Genomic DNA, 18,465 nt, shown 5'->3' on the forward strand with positions numbered 1-18,465 from the left:
AAGAACACCTAAGGGGCGAGTACGACAGATAAGTCAGCACTATAAGTGGAATGAATGCGTTCATTACAAATGAGCATGACGTTAGGACGTCGCTAGTGCTTCCTTTAAATACGCCAGCTTTGATAGCAGCAAGGAACTTGCACTCACAGTTAGACTTGCAGTTAGATGTGTACTGGGTCGCTGCGTAGTGCTCAGCTCGGTGATCAACATGTTAATCTTTATTAAGGAGATGTTGCAGTAAAGGCAGCCCATCCAGCAGCAGACGTGAGGGGACAGTACTAGCTCTGGTCCTCTCTGCTGCCACTGTCAATCATCAACCCAGGATTAGCAGACATCGCGGCAGACTCGCTCGCCGCCAATGCTAACCACATCAGTGAGCCGTCGTCGAGATCGTGCGGGGCCTAGGCCCTGTGCATCCGCCATCACGACCGGGTGAGTCGACGACGCTGGGGGATTGGAGTCCGTTCCGCCTGTCCACCACGGACGAGTCACCAGGAGGAGCAGGGAAGAAGACGGGGTGGGATAGAGTACACTCCGCACTACGAGAACGCTTCTGGTGCTGACAGCGCCAGGGACTCCAACCCGGAGCCTCTTGCTGTCCGCAGCTGAGCCGCCGCCCAGCCGGGCGCCGCCAGCCACGCGCGACTGAAGTAAGAGCATTCCTCCGCCACGTCACAGCACACGGTGCTGCGCTAGCAAGACAGCGCGGTCCAGTTCTGGTGTCATCGCTACGAGTCAGCGAGGACTCGGGGAAGGTCGTTGATATCACCAAGCCACATTGTACTCGGCAGGAATAAAGTTGTTATGAATGAGTAGTGTTTCCTTGGCGTTTCTGACCCTTCTACAGCCATTTACTAGCATCCTGACAACTGGAGAGGTCACCGCTCGGCCATCCAGTCCACCGTAGGCAACCAGGACCACCGGGGCACCTACAGATTTGGTGTCAGTAGTGGTCGCGCCCACTGTCTACAGATTTGGTGTCAGAAGTGGTCGTGCCCACTGCCTACAAATGTTATGAATATATCATTACAAATTAATCCAAGTGCAGTTACAGGGGTATGCAATTAGAGTTGCCATTATTGAATATACTTTATACATTCAAATATTCATCATTAGAATGAAAGCAGTGCTGTAAACACAGTGCTAAAATTTTTCAAAGGATTTTACATCAGTAATTAGTTTTATATTTTCAGAAAGTTTGTAAAAAAAGTTTAAGTTCCACATGGAAGTGCCTTTTTGGCACTGGGATGTGTTAATATAAGTTAAATGTAGATTTTTGTTGTGTCTGATGTTACAATAATGAACTTAATAGTTTTCACAGTCTTCTATCCTTAACTACACATTTATTTTTAATAATGCAAGAGTCTCTGTAGTGTAGATACATGATAAAGGAAAAATAATTGAGATTTTAAATAGTGGTTTATATGAAACTTCACGTTTGCATCTTCTCATAATTCTAATGGCCTGTTTTACAGGCTGAAAGTACTGATTGCTATATTTCCCTAAAATAAGACCTCATGTTTTGGACAACAATGAAACTATGCATGACAAGCACTTTTTACTGTTGTATCACATAAAACAGTCACCCATCGTTTCATAGCCATCAATGAGTTTTTGCCACTAGAGGCACTCTTTGATTAGCACCAGCAGTAGTTTTGTTTATTCACACTCCATGGGAGTAGAAAGTGAGAATGCATTTGCTAATAGGCACATCATGTCTAGAGTTAATTTAGTGCAGTTAATAAGTCTCAAGCTCTTGCTTATTTTCAATATGTATCTGTAAGTAAATGTCTACTGTTCAGAATTATACAAGTATCAATAATTTGAGTGCTGTTATGGCTGATTACCTGAGCATATACAGAAGTAGTCTGTATAGTTACTGCCAAAGGCACTTCAAGATATTCAGCCTACAGAAACTAGAGAAAGAAGTATAAACTGTTGTGACCAACCACAGAATTTTAAGAAATTAAAATGAAGACTCCATTGGCACTGAAGGTTTGACAGTGTTACAACTTGCTGATGAATTACTGTCATTCTAGACTCACAAATTGGCACTCTGGTTTGTGCAGGTGGAAGTTAGTTTTCATTATGCAGGAATAACCACAGATTCTATGAAGCTTTCTCTAGTGGTCAGTCTGCTCAACCACCACTATATGGCCAAAGCAGAAGATGTAAGCACAGCACCGGATTTGTGCAGTAAGCTACAGATTGAGTTGATTTTCTGAGTGTCTGCATCACAAGAGGACTGTATGCGTCAAGTGTTAACACAAGAAGATGTTCCAGACAGGAAGTTATCGCAGTACCTTTAGCACCTATGCTGTGAAGTCAATGCAGGAACTGTACCTGACACATTACTTTGTAAACTCTGGGGTAGCCATCTTCCAGCTCAGGTTAAAGCCATGGTAACATCTCAGGCAGAAATTCCATTGGATGCTATCACATATCTGGCTGATAGGATTTAAGACCCAATAATTTTGCCATCAGTCAGTACACTAATGGCACTGTGCAACAGTACCTCTTGATTGGCACTGAGGCGGGTGGGTTATGTTTGGCTGTCAGATAAAGCAGATGCTCTGGCTAGTCAAATGACTCAATTGCTGAGTTGATGCAGTTACTGCAAGACTAGAGGTTGTTACTGCAGGAAGTCATGCATTTGTCCCAGAATGAACTCATCAGTTCTAATTTACACAGAGTAGTCAACTACAATATGTTGGTATCACTAAAAATTTGGGGATAAGGTGCACACATTCTCCTCACCTTGAATCTACACAAACACATACATGCATCCTAATGCCAGACAGTCTCTACATCCCTATGCTAGTGGGTGGAAGACCAGTTTTGAATATGGCTCAGACCTGTGCATTTTTCGAGGGATTTTTCTGTATAATTGTCAACCAGCTTTGTTCTGCCACTAACGGTCGATCAATAGCCACTTACGGAATGGATCATATTGAGCTGGACTTGGGGCTGCATTGTGCCTTTGTCTGGAATTTGTTATGAATGCCACAGAGCCTATAATTACAGCCAACTTCCTGGTTCAATGCCATCTTTACCTCATGCAGCAAATGAATGGCTGATCATCAGTGTCACCCGATTTTCTAGGCTGGATTCCAATGAAGTGCAGTGATTCACAGTGCCAACCTAGTGGGATAAGTCAGAACACTGTCCATTTTATCAAAACTACTGATGACCCCAGTACCCAAAAAGAGTGGTGCGTAGCACCTGTGTGGTGATTACCACGCACTGAATGCAACAGCAGTTCTGGACAGATGCCCAGAGCCAATACTGAGTGACTACAGTTCTGCTCTCAGCAGTGCAACTGTGTTTAGCATTCTGGACTGTGCAAAGGCTTTTACGCAAATTCCTGTAGCAAACAAAGGCAGTCCAAAGACTGCTATAATTACTCCATTTGCCTTAATTGAAAGTCTTTAAATGACATTTTTTTTTTTTTTTTTTTTGGGCAGTGCCAGTCAGTCATGGCAGAGGTTCACTGATTCTTTGCTGCAGGCACTGTCATTCTGCTTTGCATATTCGGATGATATATCTGTCTTTTCAGCCACAGCATTACAGCATTAGCAATGCCTGGAGGAGATGAGCAACACATTGTGGTGTTAACCACTACTAATTATGTGTCCAGTAAACCTCAGATCATCTGCAGGGTGATGACTGCTACCAGTGAAAGTGAAGATTCCATGGTAGGAAACCTTCAAGGAGCAATGCCGTTTCTTGGAGATGATGAATGTTTACCGTTGACATCTGCTCCACTAAGCTGACTTGCAAGAATCACCAACTTCAGCACTTACCGCCAAGACTAAAGGGAATCCGCCTATTCAATTGAAAGATGAAATGAACTCTGCTTTTAATGCAGTGATGCAAAGTCTAGCAAATGCTGCACTCCTGGTGCACCCTCCAGTTAACACACCATTCATGTTAATAGTTGATGCTGTTGGTGCAGTGATGCAGCAATAGGTCAATGGTGATTGACAACCATTTGCCTTCTTCTTCACAGTTGGAGGCCAGAGAATTTACAATATGTACCAATCACCCAAGCTGCTTATCTGTGGCTTCAGACAGAAAAACGACAAAATGTTCACCATGATAGTACAAGCACTTGGAATTTATTTTGCTCAATCCAGTACTGATATCTGCCACATTCTGAGTCAAAACAACATGGTCAACAAGTGTCTGTTGCGAGTTAATAGCATAACAAATTTTACTGATTTTGTTCAGCTCACAGACACACAATAATCTGATGAACTCACAAATCTGCTGCACAATGTACTGTCAAGCCTTCAATTACAACTTTCTGAAATTCCTAGCTCTGATGTTAAACTATATCTGACATTTCCTGTATATACAAATTGTAAGTGTAATGTAAACGTAATGTTGATGAGTCCCCAGCACATCAGATCTGTGATTTGACTTTGTATGTTATGGGATAGTAAAAATTCTGATTATGATTCTTTCCATTGGAAGATCTCCCTTGTTTCTGCCACCTGCACTCTGCATACATCCTTTAACAGCCTTCACAACCCATGCCATCCTGTCATTAGATCATTGACACACCTGGTGTCAAAACTTTTTGTCTGGCTTTGTTTGCAGAAGAATTGTCATCAGTGATGTTTTGAGTCCATATCCTGTTTCTAACAGTTAATGTTATCTACTGACTGCCATCAACTGTTTTATCCATTGGCCAGAAGCTATAGAAGTGCCTTCATTTCAAATTGCGTTTCCCGCTTTGGTTGTCCAGTACATATTAATACGGACAACAGCTGACAATTTGGATCAGTATTATTTAACCAACTAATAATAATAATAATAATAATGATAATAATAATAATAATAATAATAAAGATTTTATTGTCTTTAGGCCATTACAGCAATTGACAATGTCAAATGAAGTTACAATTTATAATACAGTGTGATAAGGTATTGACTACTGAAATATTTTAGCTTATATTACAATAAATGTAGAGTGGGTCATCTGTTGGATTACTGCATTTTACAGTCAAAGAATTCATTGATATCATAGAACGGGTGGGCAATAAACCATTCATGCAGTCTTTCTTTGAATGTATGTTCAGGAAGATCCTGTATAGCATGTGGCAGCTTATTATATAGTTTGTGCCCTGTGACTTCATAGCTATTTATTGATTTTGATAGTCTGTGGTAAGGCGTGTATATGTGTTTGATGCTTCTTGTGTTATAACAATGTACATTTTCTCTACGTTTCACATCTTGTAGGTTCTTCTTCGTAAAGATTAAGACATTGTATATATAGAGGTTTATTACTGTCATAATTTTTTGTTTAGTAAATGAGGGTTTGCAGTGAGCCTTATGTGAAGAATTTGTAATTATCCTAATGGCTTTCTTCTGCAATAATAGGATGTCATGTATATGACTACAGTTACCCGACAAGATAATGCCATAGGATATTATACTTTGGAAAAATGCAAAATAAGATGATCTGATGTATGTTTCAGGTACACAATTTCTGAGTTGTCTTAATAAATAAATTATTCTAGATAGCTTACTACTAATATAGTTTACATGTTGGCCCCAGGATAACGTTTTGTCTAAATAAACTCCCAGGAATTTAACAGAACTAGGGTCATCAGATAGTGAGTTTTATTTTCATTTAGCAGGAAACCATTTGCTCTGAACCAATATGCTGCATGAGTGAGTGTATTTTCAGCACAGGTTTTAAGATCATTAAGATTGTTACTGCTATGAAGAAAAGTCGTATCATCTGCATACAATACAGTGGTGGATCTAATAAACGAGGGGAGGTCATTGATCATCAGAAACAGGAAGGGCCCCAGTACAGATCCCTGAGGCACACCTACTTTAACATTTTCTATGTTTGACATTTCCTGACCAACACAAACTACCTGTTTACAGTTGTTGAGATAAGCTTTTAATAGTCTGAGACTGTTTCCTTTGATGCCGTAGAATTCTAGTTTCTCTGGTAGTGGCGTGTGCTCAACACAGTCGAAGGCCTTGCTTAGGTCACAGAATGAGACCTGAGCAAAGCCGTTGTTCTCAAAAACTTTGAGGATGTAACTGACTACCGTGTTGATTGCATCAATGGTCGACAGATTCTTCCTAAACCCGTATTGTGTAGCATTAATTATTCCTAGATTCTCAGAGTGAGATGATAATTGTTGGTACATGATGCATTCTATTACCTTGGAGAATGCGGGTACTATTAAAATAGGCCTGTAACTAGATGGAGAGTCTTTATCTCCCTTTTTGTATACTGGGACGATCCTAGACAGTTTTAACTCATCAGGAAAATATCCCTCAAGTAAGCACTTGTTTATGCAATGGGTTAAAGCATATGGAATGCAATCACACACTTTTTTTTGGCAGGTTGCATGATATGCCAAACTAAGCAAATTCTGTAAGCTCTCCATTACCAGACAGTCAGTTACCCCTCATCAAGCAATGACAGGGAAGAATGATGGCACTGTTCTTTAAAGGCTGCATAAATGTGTCATTCCATCAGCTGAGCAACAGTATTGCCTATGGTCTTTCTCATACTTTGCACTACTTACAAAATGGACTTAGATCAATTGGCAGTGGGGCTTATATATGGTGAAACCCTGCCCGGTGAATTCATTGATATGAGATCTGCACAACTACCGGATCATGATCCATCAGATTTGATTTATCACCTAAGGAACCACATGGCACACGTCCATTCACATGAAGCCTCCTGATATGGAACAGTACCTACCTTTGTGCATCACAACATGCAAGGTTATGTTGCATACAGACAGTTCAAACCATCTTCACAAACTTCATATATGAGCCCACATCTGGTTATCAGTGAAGGAGATCGAACACTGGATATAGCACAAAATGATAAAACTACTACTCTTTCAATAGACAGTAAAAGTAGTGTACTTATTTCCAGAAATGCTAACTACACTTGAGCCTCCAAACCATCCTCAGCCTCAAGCACAAGTTCTGCCACCAAAAACAGATGTACAATCTGAGTGAAGATGCATTCTCTTTGTCGAGTTCATCTTCCAGCAAGGTACATGGATGACAATCCACTTCTCCCTAGAGGGGTGGCGTAGTGAACAAAATTGTTGTCCACTGCAGTTCGTAGCCAACAGTGAGTTAACATGCCAGCAACCAGAGGCACTGTTTGTTTAGCATCAGTACTTGTTTCAGTTATTGATGGTAGACAGTGGGGGGTAGGCAATGAGAACTTCTTTGTTAAAACAGACACACATCATGCGTAGCATTAATTTATTGCAATGTATAAATCTCAATGTCATATGTATCTTTAATGAGTATCTATAAATAAATGTTTATTGTTCGGAGTTATAAGAGTTTGAATAATTTGAGTGCTATCATGGCTGATGTAGCTAAACACACACATTAGTAGTTCAGGCACTTACTGCCATATCTGCTCTGACACTGTTGACTCACTACAGCATAATTTAAGTGTCCAGACTGGTGGCAGATTTTGCTTAATTTTACATTCAAATATTCTATGCTCATTTCATTTTATTGATTTTCAGCCATATGCCTAAGAATTTAGTCTCTCTGCTGATATCAACTGGTTCATCATTGATACAGTAGTGGCACTGTTTACCTATTAATTCAGTTTACTTGATTTTTCACTTAGCAAAATTGTGATGTCACCAGCAAACATGATAGTTTTATAAACATTCACGTTTCACTTTATATCACTGATGTATAGAAGGAAGAGACATGGCCCCTTTAGTGATGCTTGTGTCAAGAAGACATATTAAATTAAATTATAGCCTGATGTGTAATAGTTTTAAGTTTTTTGTTAGTGTGTGTGATACTGGCTGCTTGTTTACAATTACTGTGAAAGAAATCAGTCCAGCTGTTAGACAGGCCTTGAATACTATATACAGTTAAAGCTTTGAAAGAAGAAGCTCAAATGATACACCATGTCAAAGGCTTTTGACAGAGCAGTAATATGGTGGACTTCTTAATTCTGAATTTTTCCATGGGCAGATGTGGACTCTGACCACAATTCACTGGTTATGAACTATAACCTAAAACTGAAGAAACTGCAAAATGGTAAGAATTTAAGGAGATGGGACCTGGATAAACTGAATGAACTGGAGGTTGTAGAGAGTTTCAGAGAGAGAATTAGGGAACGATTGACAATAATGGGGGAAAGAAATACAGTAGAAGAAGAATGGGTAGCTTTGAGAGATGAAATAGTGAAGGCAGCAGAGAATCAAGTACGTAAGAAGACAAGGGCTAGTAGATATCCTTGGGTAACAGGAGAGATATTGAATTTAATTGATGAAAGGAGAAAATATAAAAATGCAGTATATGAAGCAGGCAAAAAGTAATACAAATGTCTCAAAAATGAAATCGGTAGGAAGTGCAAAATTGCTAATTAGGAGTGGCTTGGGGACAAATGTAAGGATGTAGAAGCATATATCACTAGGAGTAAGATAGATACTGCCTACAGGAAAATTAAGGAGACCTTTGGAGAAAAGAGAACCACTTGTATGAATATCAAGAGCTCTGATGGAGAACCAGTTATAAGCAAAGAAGGGAAAGCAGAAAGGTGGAAGGAGTACATAGAGGTTATATACAAGGGTGATGTACTGAAGAGCAATATTATGGAAATGAAAGAAGATGTAGATAAAGATGAAATGTAAGATATGATACTGCATGATGAGTTTGATGGAGCACTGAAAGATCTGAGTCAAAACATGGCCCCGGGAGTAGACAACATTCCATTAGAACTACTGATAGCCTTGGGAGAGTCAGCCATGACAAAACACTTCAATCTGGAGAGCAACATGTATGAGACAGACGAAATACCCTCAGACTTCAAGAAGAATATAATAATTCCAATCCCAAAAAAAGCAGGTGTTGACAGGAGTGAAAATTACCAAAATATCAGTTTAATAAGTCATGTCTGCAAAATACTAACAATTCTTTACAGACAAATGGAAAAACTGGTAGAAGCCAACCTTGGGGAAGATCAGTTTGGATTCTGCAGAAATGTTGGAACATATGAGACAATACTGACCCTATGACTTATCTTAGAAGATAGATTAAGGAAAGGCAAACCTCAATTTCTAGCATTTGTAGACTTAGAGAAAGCTTTTGACAATGTTGACTGGAATATTCACCTTCAAATTCTGAAGGTAGCAGGGATCAAATACAGTGAACAAAAGGCTATTTACAATTTATACAGAAACCAGATGGCAGTTATAAGAGTCGAAGGGCATGAAAGAGAAGCAGTGGTTGGGAAGGGAGTGAAAAAGGGTTGTAGCTTATCCCCGATGTTATTCAATCTGTATAGTGAGCAAGCAGTAAAGGAAATGTAAAAAAATTGGACCAGGAATTAAAATCCATGGAGAAGAAATAAGAACTCTGAGGTTCGCCGATGACATTGCAATTCTGTCAGAGACAGCAAATGACCTGGAAGAGCAGTTGAAAGGAATGGACTGTGTTTTGAAAGGAGGATATAAAATGAACATCAACAAAAGCAAAACAAGGATAAGAGAATGTAGTCAAATTAAATCAGGTGATGCTGAAGGAATTAGATTAGGAAATGAGACACTTAAATTAGTAGATAAGTTTTTCTACTCAGGGAGCAAAATCACTGATTATGGTCGAAGTAGAGAGGTTATAAAATGCAGACTGGCAATAGCTAGTAAAGCGTTTTTGATGAAGAGAAATTTGTTAGCATCAAGTATAGATTTAAGTGTCAGGAAGTCTTTTCGGATAGTATTTGTATGGAGTGTAGCCATGTATGGAAGTGAAACATGGACAATAAATAGTTTAGACAAGAAGAGTATAGAGGTTTTTAAAATGTGGTGCTAAGGAAGAATGCTGAAGATTAGATGGATAGATCACATAACTAATGAGGAGACACTGAATAGAATTGGAGAGAAGAGGAATTTGTGGCATAACTTGACTAGAAGGTATCAGTTGGTAGGACATGTTCTGAGGCATCAATGGATCACCAGTTTAGTATTGGAGGGCAACATGGAGGGTAAAAATCATAGGGGGAGACCAATAGATGAATACACTAAGCAGATTCAGAAGGATGTAGGTTGCAGTAGGTACTTCGAGATGAAGCTTGAACAGAATAGGGTGGCATGGAGAGCTGCATCAAACCAGTCTCTGGACTGAAGACCACAAGAACAAGATGAGTCTAAAATAACTGAGTTAAATGTTTTCTTATCATGAGTCTAAAACAATCAAGTTAATCCTTTTATTGAATACTGTAAGTGTTCAACCGATTTATTTCATTCTACAGATGTTTTCTCCTGTTATGGGTTAACTATAATATCTATACAAATTGTGATGGTGGCTTGTGCCATATTCAAGTGTAACAACACATTTTGGGGTTCAATGAAAATCAAATAAAAAACAAATTGCTCCTTATGTTAACACTTTTCAGTGGAAACACAATTTGAAAGTGGAGGGTTATCAATAAAAGTGTTGAATTTTTTGTTCGATTTTTAATGCTTGAAAAAGTTTGGCAATTTTTCTTTTGTTTAGCATCTTATTGACATAAATTATATTATTCTGACTACAGCATTTGGTTAAAGTTCTTAAATAAATTCCATTCCCAATACTTCCTTTTACATTTGTGCTTAGAACTTGAACTAGCTGGTAATGAATACCACATTAAAATCTTTAGTGATGTGTTGAATGAAGCCTTCATAACTTGGAATTTATCTAAAGATATTACAGTAATGCATGTTACTAAGATAGAAACATCTGCTTCTGCTTTTATGTTGCATATTGATGAAAAGTTTAGAATGACATCTCTATATTTAAAACAAAGTAAATTTTAAAGTCTCCATAAAGTTTCAAAATAGGTTTCAATTGATTTAACAATATTAGGGAAGGGATAGACTTATATACTCCACAAAAAAGGCACACTGAATTACAGACAGACACAACACAAAGACTGTTACACATCTAGCTTTTGGCCAAAGCCTTCTTCAGACAAAATACACAAACAACAATGGAAAATCCATGATGGAATGTTTGCGTGAGTGTGTGTGTGTGTGTGTGTCTATTGTCTATTTTCAACAAGGCTTTGTTGGATGAAAGTTCATTTTGTGACACTCTTTTTGTTGTGCCTATCTGTGACTCATCATCTCTGCTGTATGGAAACTACAAGAACATTCGTACAAGCAAGCACACCTCACACACACACATGAGCAACATGTCTGGCAGCTCAGAACAGAATGCATTCCAGCCAGTCTGCAACTAACTCAACATATCATCTTTACAGTGAATAGCAATCTATCCTTTTCCTAATATTGTTGATAGTCCAACCTGGAGCTTCTAATGTTAAATTTCAGCAGATTTATATTGTTTGGCAGTTATTAAAATTATTCAAGAAAGGCTTAGTACACAGTAAACAGAAGCAACAATTAAGTTGAACTTCGAAATTTGGTTCACTCCTGTTCTTGGTCTATATAAATGATTTACTGGAACGTTAAAGGACTATCAAGAAACTTTACTGTTTGCTGAAGACACAATATACTGATAAAGGGCCCAAATACATACATGTCAGACACACTCAGGACAATAATAGAACACACTTACATCCGATTCACAACCAGGAGTTTAATCCTTAATCTTGCAAATCTCATGCTATACAATTTCAATCAAATAAATATATCTTCCAGGTGCCAAAAGTAGAGCATCCAAGTGTGAAGCCACAGGGCACCCAGATGGGGAATAAATTGAAGTGACACCAGCATGTTGAAAATTCAACCCATGAGCTCAATTTTTTCTGCTTTACACTCATAAACTTCTCTGTGTTGACCCTCAGACAGGATTGTTAGCACACTTCACATATTTTTACTCAGTTCTGTTCTATGGCATAAAGTTTTGAGGGATTTCAGCTAAGGAGAAAAATATATTTATTCTACAGAAACACAGAATAAGAATATTATGTAGAGTTAATAATCAAACATCTTGCAGAAGCCTCTTCAGGAATCTAGGGATTTTTCACTTACATGTCAATATATATTTTGCCAAATATTGTTCATGGTTAACACTTCGAGGACTGGGCAGCCAGGTTTTCAATCAACTGGCTGATACTGCACTTTTTCACAGTTTTTCTGAATTTTATGCAGCCACTTCTACTGCACTGAATTTAAGTAAGTTTATAACATTTGGAAGAATAGCCCTTTTTTTCTATGAAATACTGGAAAGAAACACTTACGCCGGTGACATTTTTTGTATTGAAATGAAATTTTGTTGTTTTAATTATAACTACAACTTTTTTGTCTTTCATTTAATAAAAGGAGATAGGATCAGAAATTGTTGGTGCTAAAATTAAAACTCTATGAAAACATAGTTTTGTTATTGAAAATTACTTAGTTACAATTGCCTTAGTATTTTCAAAGCATTTTGGAAGACCTACATGACATTTTTCACAATAGTACCTGATATCTTTTCTTGCCACTTTCCCAGATGTGGCATTGTTTCATTCTATGCAAACTTTGCATCTGCTCTATACTCATTTGAACATTTCGGTAGCCAGAACTAATTTACCAAAATATCTTCCAGTGAGTATGTTCACAGGTGAACTGTTTTGAGTGGACATTAACTCAAGTAGGTCTTCTTGTCTCTGCCAATTCGGTAATAAATTAAAGAGGATGTTTACTAGTGGCTCTCAACTTTTTTTCTGTAAAACATATGAATTTACAACTATCATCAAAAAATATGAAAAAAGTTTCTTCAGTCATGCTATTTTCTTCCTCTCAAAATGGTAGTAGCCCATTAGCTTGTTACTGTAGTCCACACCAGCCTTGTTTTTATCATAATTCAAAATACTGTAATGTTTCAGTGTTTTCATAATTCCTGACATAGTACTGACAGTGATATAGGATGCAGTCATTCTGTGTTTTGTCATCAAAAGAAATACATTTGTGTTGCCTTTCAATTTCACAAAAGCAAAAGGCCTCTTCTGCAAAATGAATGTCCATTGTTTTTAGCTTTTGGAGAATTAGATATTTTTCATTACTGAATCACAAAGTCATCTCGAAAATAAATACAAAACAAGTATCAGGTAACAACCAAGGCCCTTTGCACTTCATGTGACCTTGAGAGGCATTGTGCATGGTGATACGGAGAATGTGATAGCTGCAAAGCAAGTAACACACAACGTTGTCTGGATTCCTTCCTCGCCAAAATGAGGGACAACTGTGTGTTCACCCTCCCACCTGCCTCCCCCCACAGAGTATCTTTATACAGATGACAGATCTTAGACAAATGTTGTAACACACAAAGCTGAGAAATGGCTCACATTGGCCACATCACTTACCTTTTTGGAATATAATCCATGCAATGTAGGAGTATGATGCTTGTCTCCTAAGTGTTAATAATGAAAGTGAATTTAGGAATCAACTCTGCAGTTCACAACCACAATACTAGACATAGAAATAATTCCCATATAGAGAATGCATCCATCTCTAGGTCTCAGAATGGAGTTTTATACTTTGATCCACAAGTCTACAACAGGTTGCCAGAGGATAACAGGCAGGAAATTGAAAAACCCAAAAATTTTCAAAAACAACCTTCCCCACTCTGTAAGTTCTGCTTAGCTCAAATATTTGTATTAGACATATCACACCCACTCCCCTCCCCCAGAATATAGGCAGCTGATAGTGGTCTGTGTAAAGTTACATAAATGCTTTATTTGAAGTATTAGATAAAGATAGCAACTAAGTAGTACAGGAAGAGGAGCAGTGATATTTTTCTTAAAGCATACATATATATAATATATGCATATGTAAAGTAATATATAAGCAGTTACCATAATTATCAGTGTGACTAGATTAATGCTAGTCATAATTTGTTGTTATAGTTGAGTCAGAGTGAGTTGAGTCCTGATAGCTGCAATGGGCTGGATGCAGCAACTTGACAGGCCTACCTCAACAGATAATGTAGAGTGATTTTGTAAACACCTTTATGGCAATGCCTCAGTGTTGTTGCAGTTCTTTAGATGGCTACTGTTTTCACCTGCAGTCATTAGTGCTTTGCTGTTAAAAGCTGGCAACAGTGCTATGAACTGTCGGGGATTTACTTAATTGTCTCGGCTATAGTAGCCTGTACTTTGTAGAAGTAGCCTGTTAATGTATAACGTGACTCATTCCCCATACATGAATGGTTTCCTCCATGATGGGATTTACATAACATAATATGTGAATGAATGAATGAATCTATCAACCAGGTCATTCCCCTTTTGTAAATCACTACACCAGCCAGATTGCTACTTTTTTTCCAGTGGCAAGTACACAGAATGAAATTCATTATTTTTTTGAGCTGAACTGTTTTTGGATTAATGCAGTACTCTGAACTGTATACTACTAAGATATCCTTTAGATCATTTTTTTAAATTTTGACAATCTTATTGCCTGTGCCTGCCACAGCCATAAGAGTCCTTTTACCAAGAAAGTCCAAACTGATGGCCATCAGTTGCAACACATCCCTCCAGCTATGCACACTGTTGGGTACTGTGTTTGATTTAAGATTAGGCTACTCTAATCTAACATTTCATATTATTTAGATCTCCTTACAAATGACATCAAGCAAATTTCCTCATAGATAAATAATTATTGCTTGCGGATCAGATGAATGAACCAGCCAGTTGAAAAATCCTCTTTGGCCTTTCCAGTGTGGGAGAACATTTGTTTATGACCAGCTGTAGAACTCCAGAGATTTGATCTAAGTACTGGTCAAGCTGTTACAATATAAAACTTGCTTTACAGAAACAGACCACAGTGGCTGTTTTTTGCCTATTAATCCATAGCTTGTCTCATTACATCCCTGAAGGCTCTCCTTCATGAAGGGATTTATGGAAAATGGTATGTGTGTGAATCAATGAGTGAGTGAGTGAGCGAGTGAGTGAATGAACATGTTCCTTTTTGTACGAAATAGAATGACCTCTAATGTGTCAGGATGCAGCAATCATTTTGCTGAGAAAGTGTATTATATTTGTAATCCAACCAACACATTCAGCTTCATCGTAAGATATCATGGATATGGCCCAAGGAATACACACCTAAATAATCAAAATTTCAATTGTCTAAGCTACTAGGGATTGTTTAATATTGTAAACCAGTTTTTGTGGTTTGATGAGTCTCCTGTACTTTAAGTTAATGACTTGAATTGTATGTTATGAGACAATAAACTTCTACTTCTACTTCTACTACACCATGCTATGAGTGGTTCTAACTGTTGGCCAACACCTATAGGGCATAATGACAATTTCTTTTGAATTAATGACACTAGAGCCATGCAGCAAACATAATTGTAGTTCAAATCACTATGCACTCAGCTTCATAGCAAAAATAGTCATTGTTCTATTTAAGAAATGAGCACATTCTGCAACTAAAATAATATATTTTCCATTACTTCTGGAGTCACTGCATATGCTAACTTCATGATGCTGTTTGTTTTTACTTTTATTCTGTGAAAATTGCTTATCAGTTACTCACGTCATTCAGGAAATGTTTACTGTGATAGTTTTAGGTGAATCACATTTTGCACGCAAGATTAAGTAACACCGGTTTAGTTTTTACATTATCGAAAAACTATATAAAAAAATTACTGGAAAGAAAGCTTCATGTGTGTGTGTGTGTGTGTGTGTGTGTGTGTGTGTGTGTGTGTGTGTGTGTGTGTGTGATCACAAATGAGACAAAAATGCAGAAATCATTAATGTAGGCACAGATTCTGTAGCTATATTTCTGGTTAGAGTAGTTTTTAGCCCCAAATTATGTAAACATATCACCACTAGGAAATATTTACCTTTCCGATGTACTCCTGGTATAAATGGCTTCAGCACACCTATTGCATATGTCTGCTTTGAATATCTGACTGTAATTACTTCTGGATTCATCCCAAACAAAACAGCTCCTTTCAAAATCGAAAGTCCCATTTCCTTAAATAAAATAACATAGCAATTAATAATCAAGCAACTAATTTCTCAGTTTAATCAACACTTATAACTAACAAACTTCATACATCAATAATCTAGTTTCAAAACACTCATTTTTATTGAATAAAAATAGAAAGTAGATCATCATTTCTTATTCTATTTTTATCTAATTAGTTGACTTCAGCATAAATGGAACATCACTTATGGCACAAAATAGTGCATTAAGTGATAGAATAAACTCTGGTGATGGTAATAAGATCACATTGTGTAATGAAATCACTTGCGGAATTATACTTGATGCACGTTACATTTATTGCAAGTTACTACATTGTTTCATCTTTCTTGATGTATGCTGCCAGCACAACTGTTATAAAAATGATGAATTCTGCCACTGTACAGCAGTTTCTTCAAGGTGTTCTGAAAATATATTGTTTAAAGTAACTGATGCTATAATTGCAAATGGAAGCTTTTCCTTTGGTATTGTCAAGATCTAATGATGTATTGGTAAATGGCACCATTGCTTATGATTCTCACAGGACACTCAGAATGTACATGCAGTGCTCATCATGGAATGGTATTACAAATATGTTATATGAATTGCTGGTAAACCTGTTGGGACCAGCCCATATTAGCCTGGCTCAGCCACACTGGTTCATGAAGCATGAGTAGACTTAGTCTGGTTCAATTTGCCAGGTCCTACTCTACCCTGGTTGGCCCACCTGGCTTCACTTTACCAGGCTGGCATTGGCTGAAATAACTGATTGACTTGTTAGCCTATAAAGCTAACACCACACATCACCTTATGTGTACACTGGCTTGTAGTTTTGCTAACTTGAAATTAAAGTTATTCATCACCATAATTAATTGTTTTGTTTTGTTTTCTTACAAAATAACTGTTATCACACACTTTTTTGCAGTTCCTCAGATGCAACTGCAGTTTGGTCCAGCATGGTAGAAGAGCATTCTAATGATCAACCCAGGGGTGGAAATGGTTTTTTCTGAGTCACAGAGAAAATAGTACATCCACAGAGCTTTTTATCCATGTCAGATTAAGAATCTGGTAAATGAACAGAAGGACAAGTATCATTACAGTTGTGGATACAGAATCACTGCATGAAAAGAACTACCCTTCATTGTGTTCTTTTAATTAGTATTGTTTAATTTGAACTATTTTGATGTGGATGTAATCTAGTGAGAGCCACTAGAGTCACAGGGTGGTACTGTATGAATGCTGTGAACATGCTTCCATCTCAAATAAAATAATGGGAAGCTACTGAGTCTATCTTAATGTGTAACATGTGAACTTTTAGATAGTGAATGGAAAAAGTACTCAGAGGAACGAGGTCAGGAGGGAGACATATTTTTGGATAAAATGTTCTTGGTTAACTTTCCATGTCAGATTAGAATAAAATCTCAAGCTTTGATGTTTTAATTCTTGTACCAGTCATTTCACTTCTTATAAATATAGTTACCTGGTTTTAGATGTACAAAATGAAACTACACCAAAGAATAAAAGCCTGTAATCAAAGAAGACCATATTTGGTGACTGAGCTTCTGAGAATGCCACACTTGAGAATGTCAGTATGTGTTTTGAAGATAAGGTGAGACTGCACCAAAAGGCAAGCAAGCCAGACAGCTTTTCTGCTGGAAATCATTCCTTCCAAAAATTTATTGGTAGGCATGAAAGATTTTAGCCATTACTGCTGCTACTTTATTTTGAGAAATAAGTTCAGGAGCCCACACAAAATGTAAATGATTGTGATGACAATTAGACACCTTAGCAAAACTTACTTCACTTTTTTGTGAGCAGAAAACTTGCATTCTACATCTGCATCAATACTCTGCAGTCAACCTTACGGTGCTTAGTGGAAGGTACCCCTTACCATTAATAGTCATTTCCTTCCCTGTTCCACCTTCAAATAGAACAAGGGAAAAATGACTCTTTATATGCCTCCATATGAGCCCTAATTTCACATATGTTATCTTCGTGGTCCTTATGCTTAATGTATGTTGGTGGCATCAGAATTGTTCTGCAGTTAGCTTCATATGCCAGTTCTCTAAATGTTCTCAATAGCGCTTTTCAAAAAGTTCATCACCTTCCCTCCAGTAATTCCCATTTGAGTTCCCCAAACATTTCCGTAACACTTTCATGCTGTTCAAACATACTGAAAACCAATCTAACAGCCCGCATCTGATCTGCTTCAGTGCCTTCCTTTAATCCAACCTGGTATGGATTCCAACACTCAAGCAGTACTCAGACATGACTGTGTCAAGAGGGACACTATTAATGCTGTATCTGAACATTACAGGTTTGTTTTTTCTCCTCATCCACATTAACGTACATTTTTCTACATTTAGACAGCTGCCATTCATCATACCAACTAGAAATTTTGTCTAAGTCATCTTGTATCCTTCTGAAATCACTCAATTTTGACACCTTACCATACACCACAGCATCATCAGCAAATAACCACAGAATGCGCCCACCCTGTCCACCAAATCACTTATGTATATAGAGAATAACAATGGTCCTA

The 18,465-nt window shown here is 37.7% G+C and overlaps 1 protein-coding gene across 1 annotated transcript in view; it reads right to left on the reverse strand.

Annotated features, from left to right (window-relative positions):
* Positions 1-18,465, reverse strand: part of LOC126455096 (heat shock 70 kDa protein 12A-like) — a 211,257-nt gene that overhangs the window by 41,987 nt on the left and 150,805 nt on the right. Inside the window, exon 11 of the mRNA XM_050091149.1 lies at positions 15,802-15,934. Within this exon, the coding sequence (XP_049947106.1) occupies positions 15,802-15,934 (133 nt within the window). The remainder of the gene's footprint in view (positions 1-15,801; positions 15,935-18,465) is intronic.

The sequence above is a fragment of the Schistocerca serialis genome, chromosome 1 (assembly GCF_023864345.2).
Source record: "Schistocerca serialis cubense isolate TAMUIC-IGC-003099 chromosome 1, iqSchSeri2.2, whole genome shotgun sequence".
Lineage (NCBI taxonomy): Eukaryota > Metazoa > Arthropoda > Insecta > Orthoptera > Acrididae > Schistocerca > Schistocerca serialis.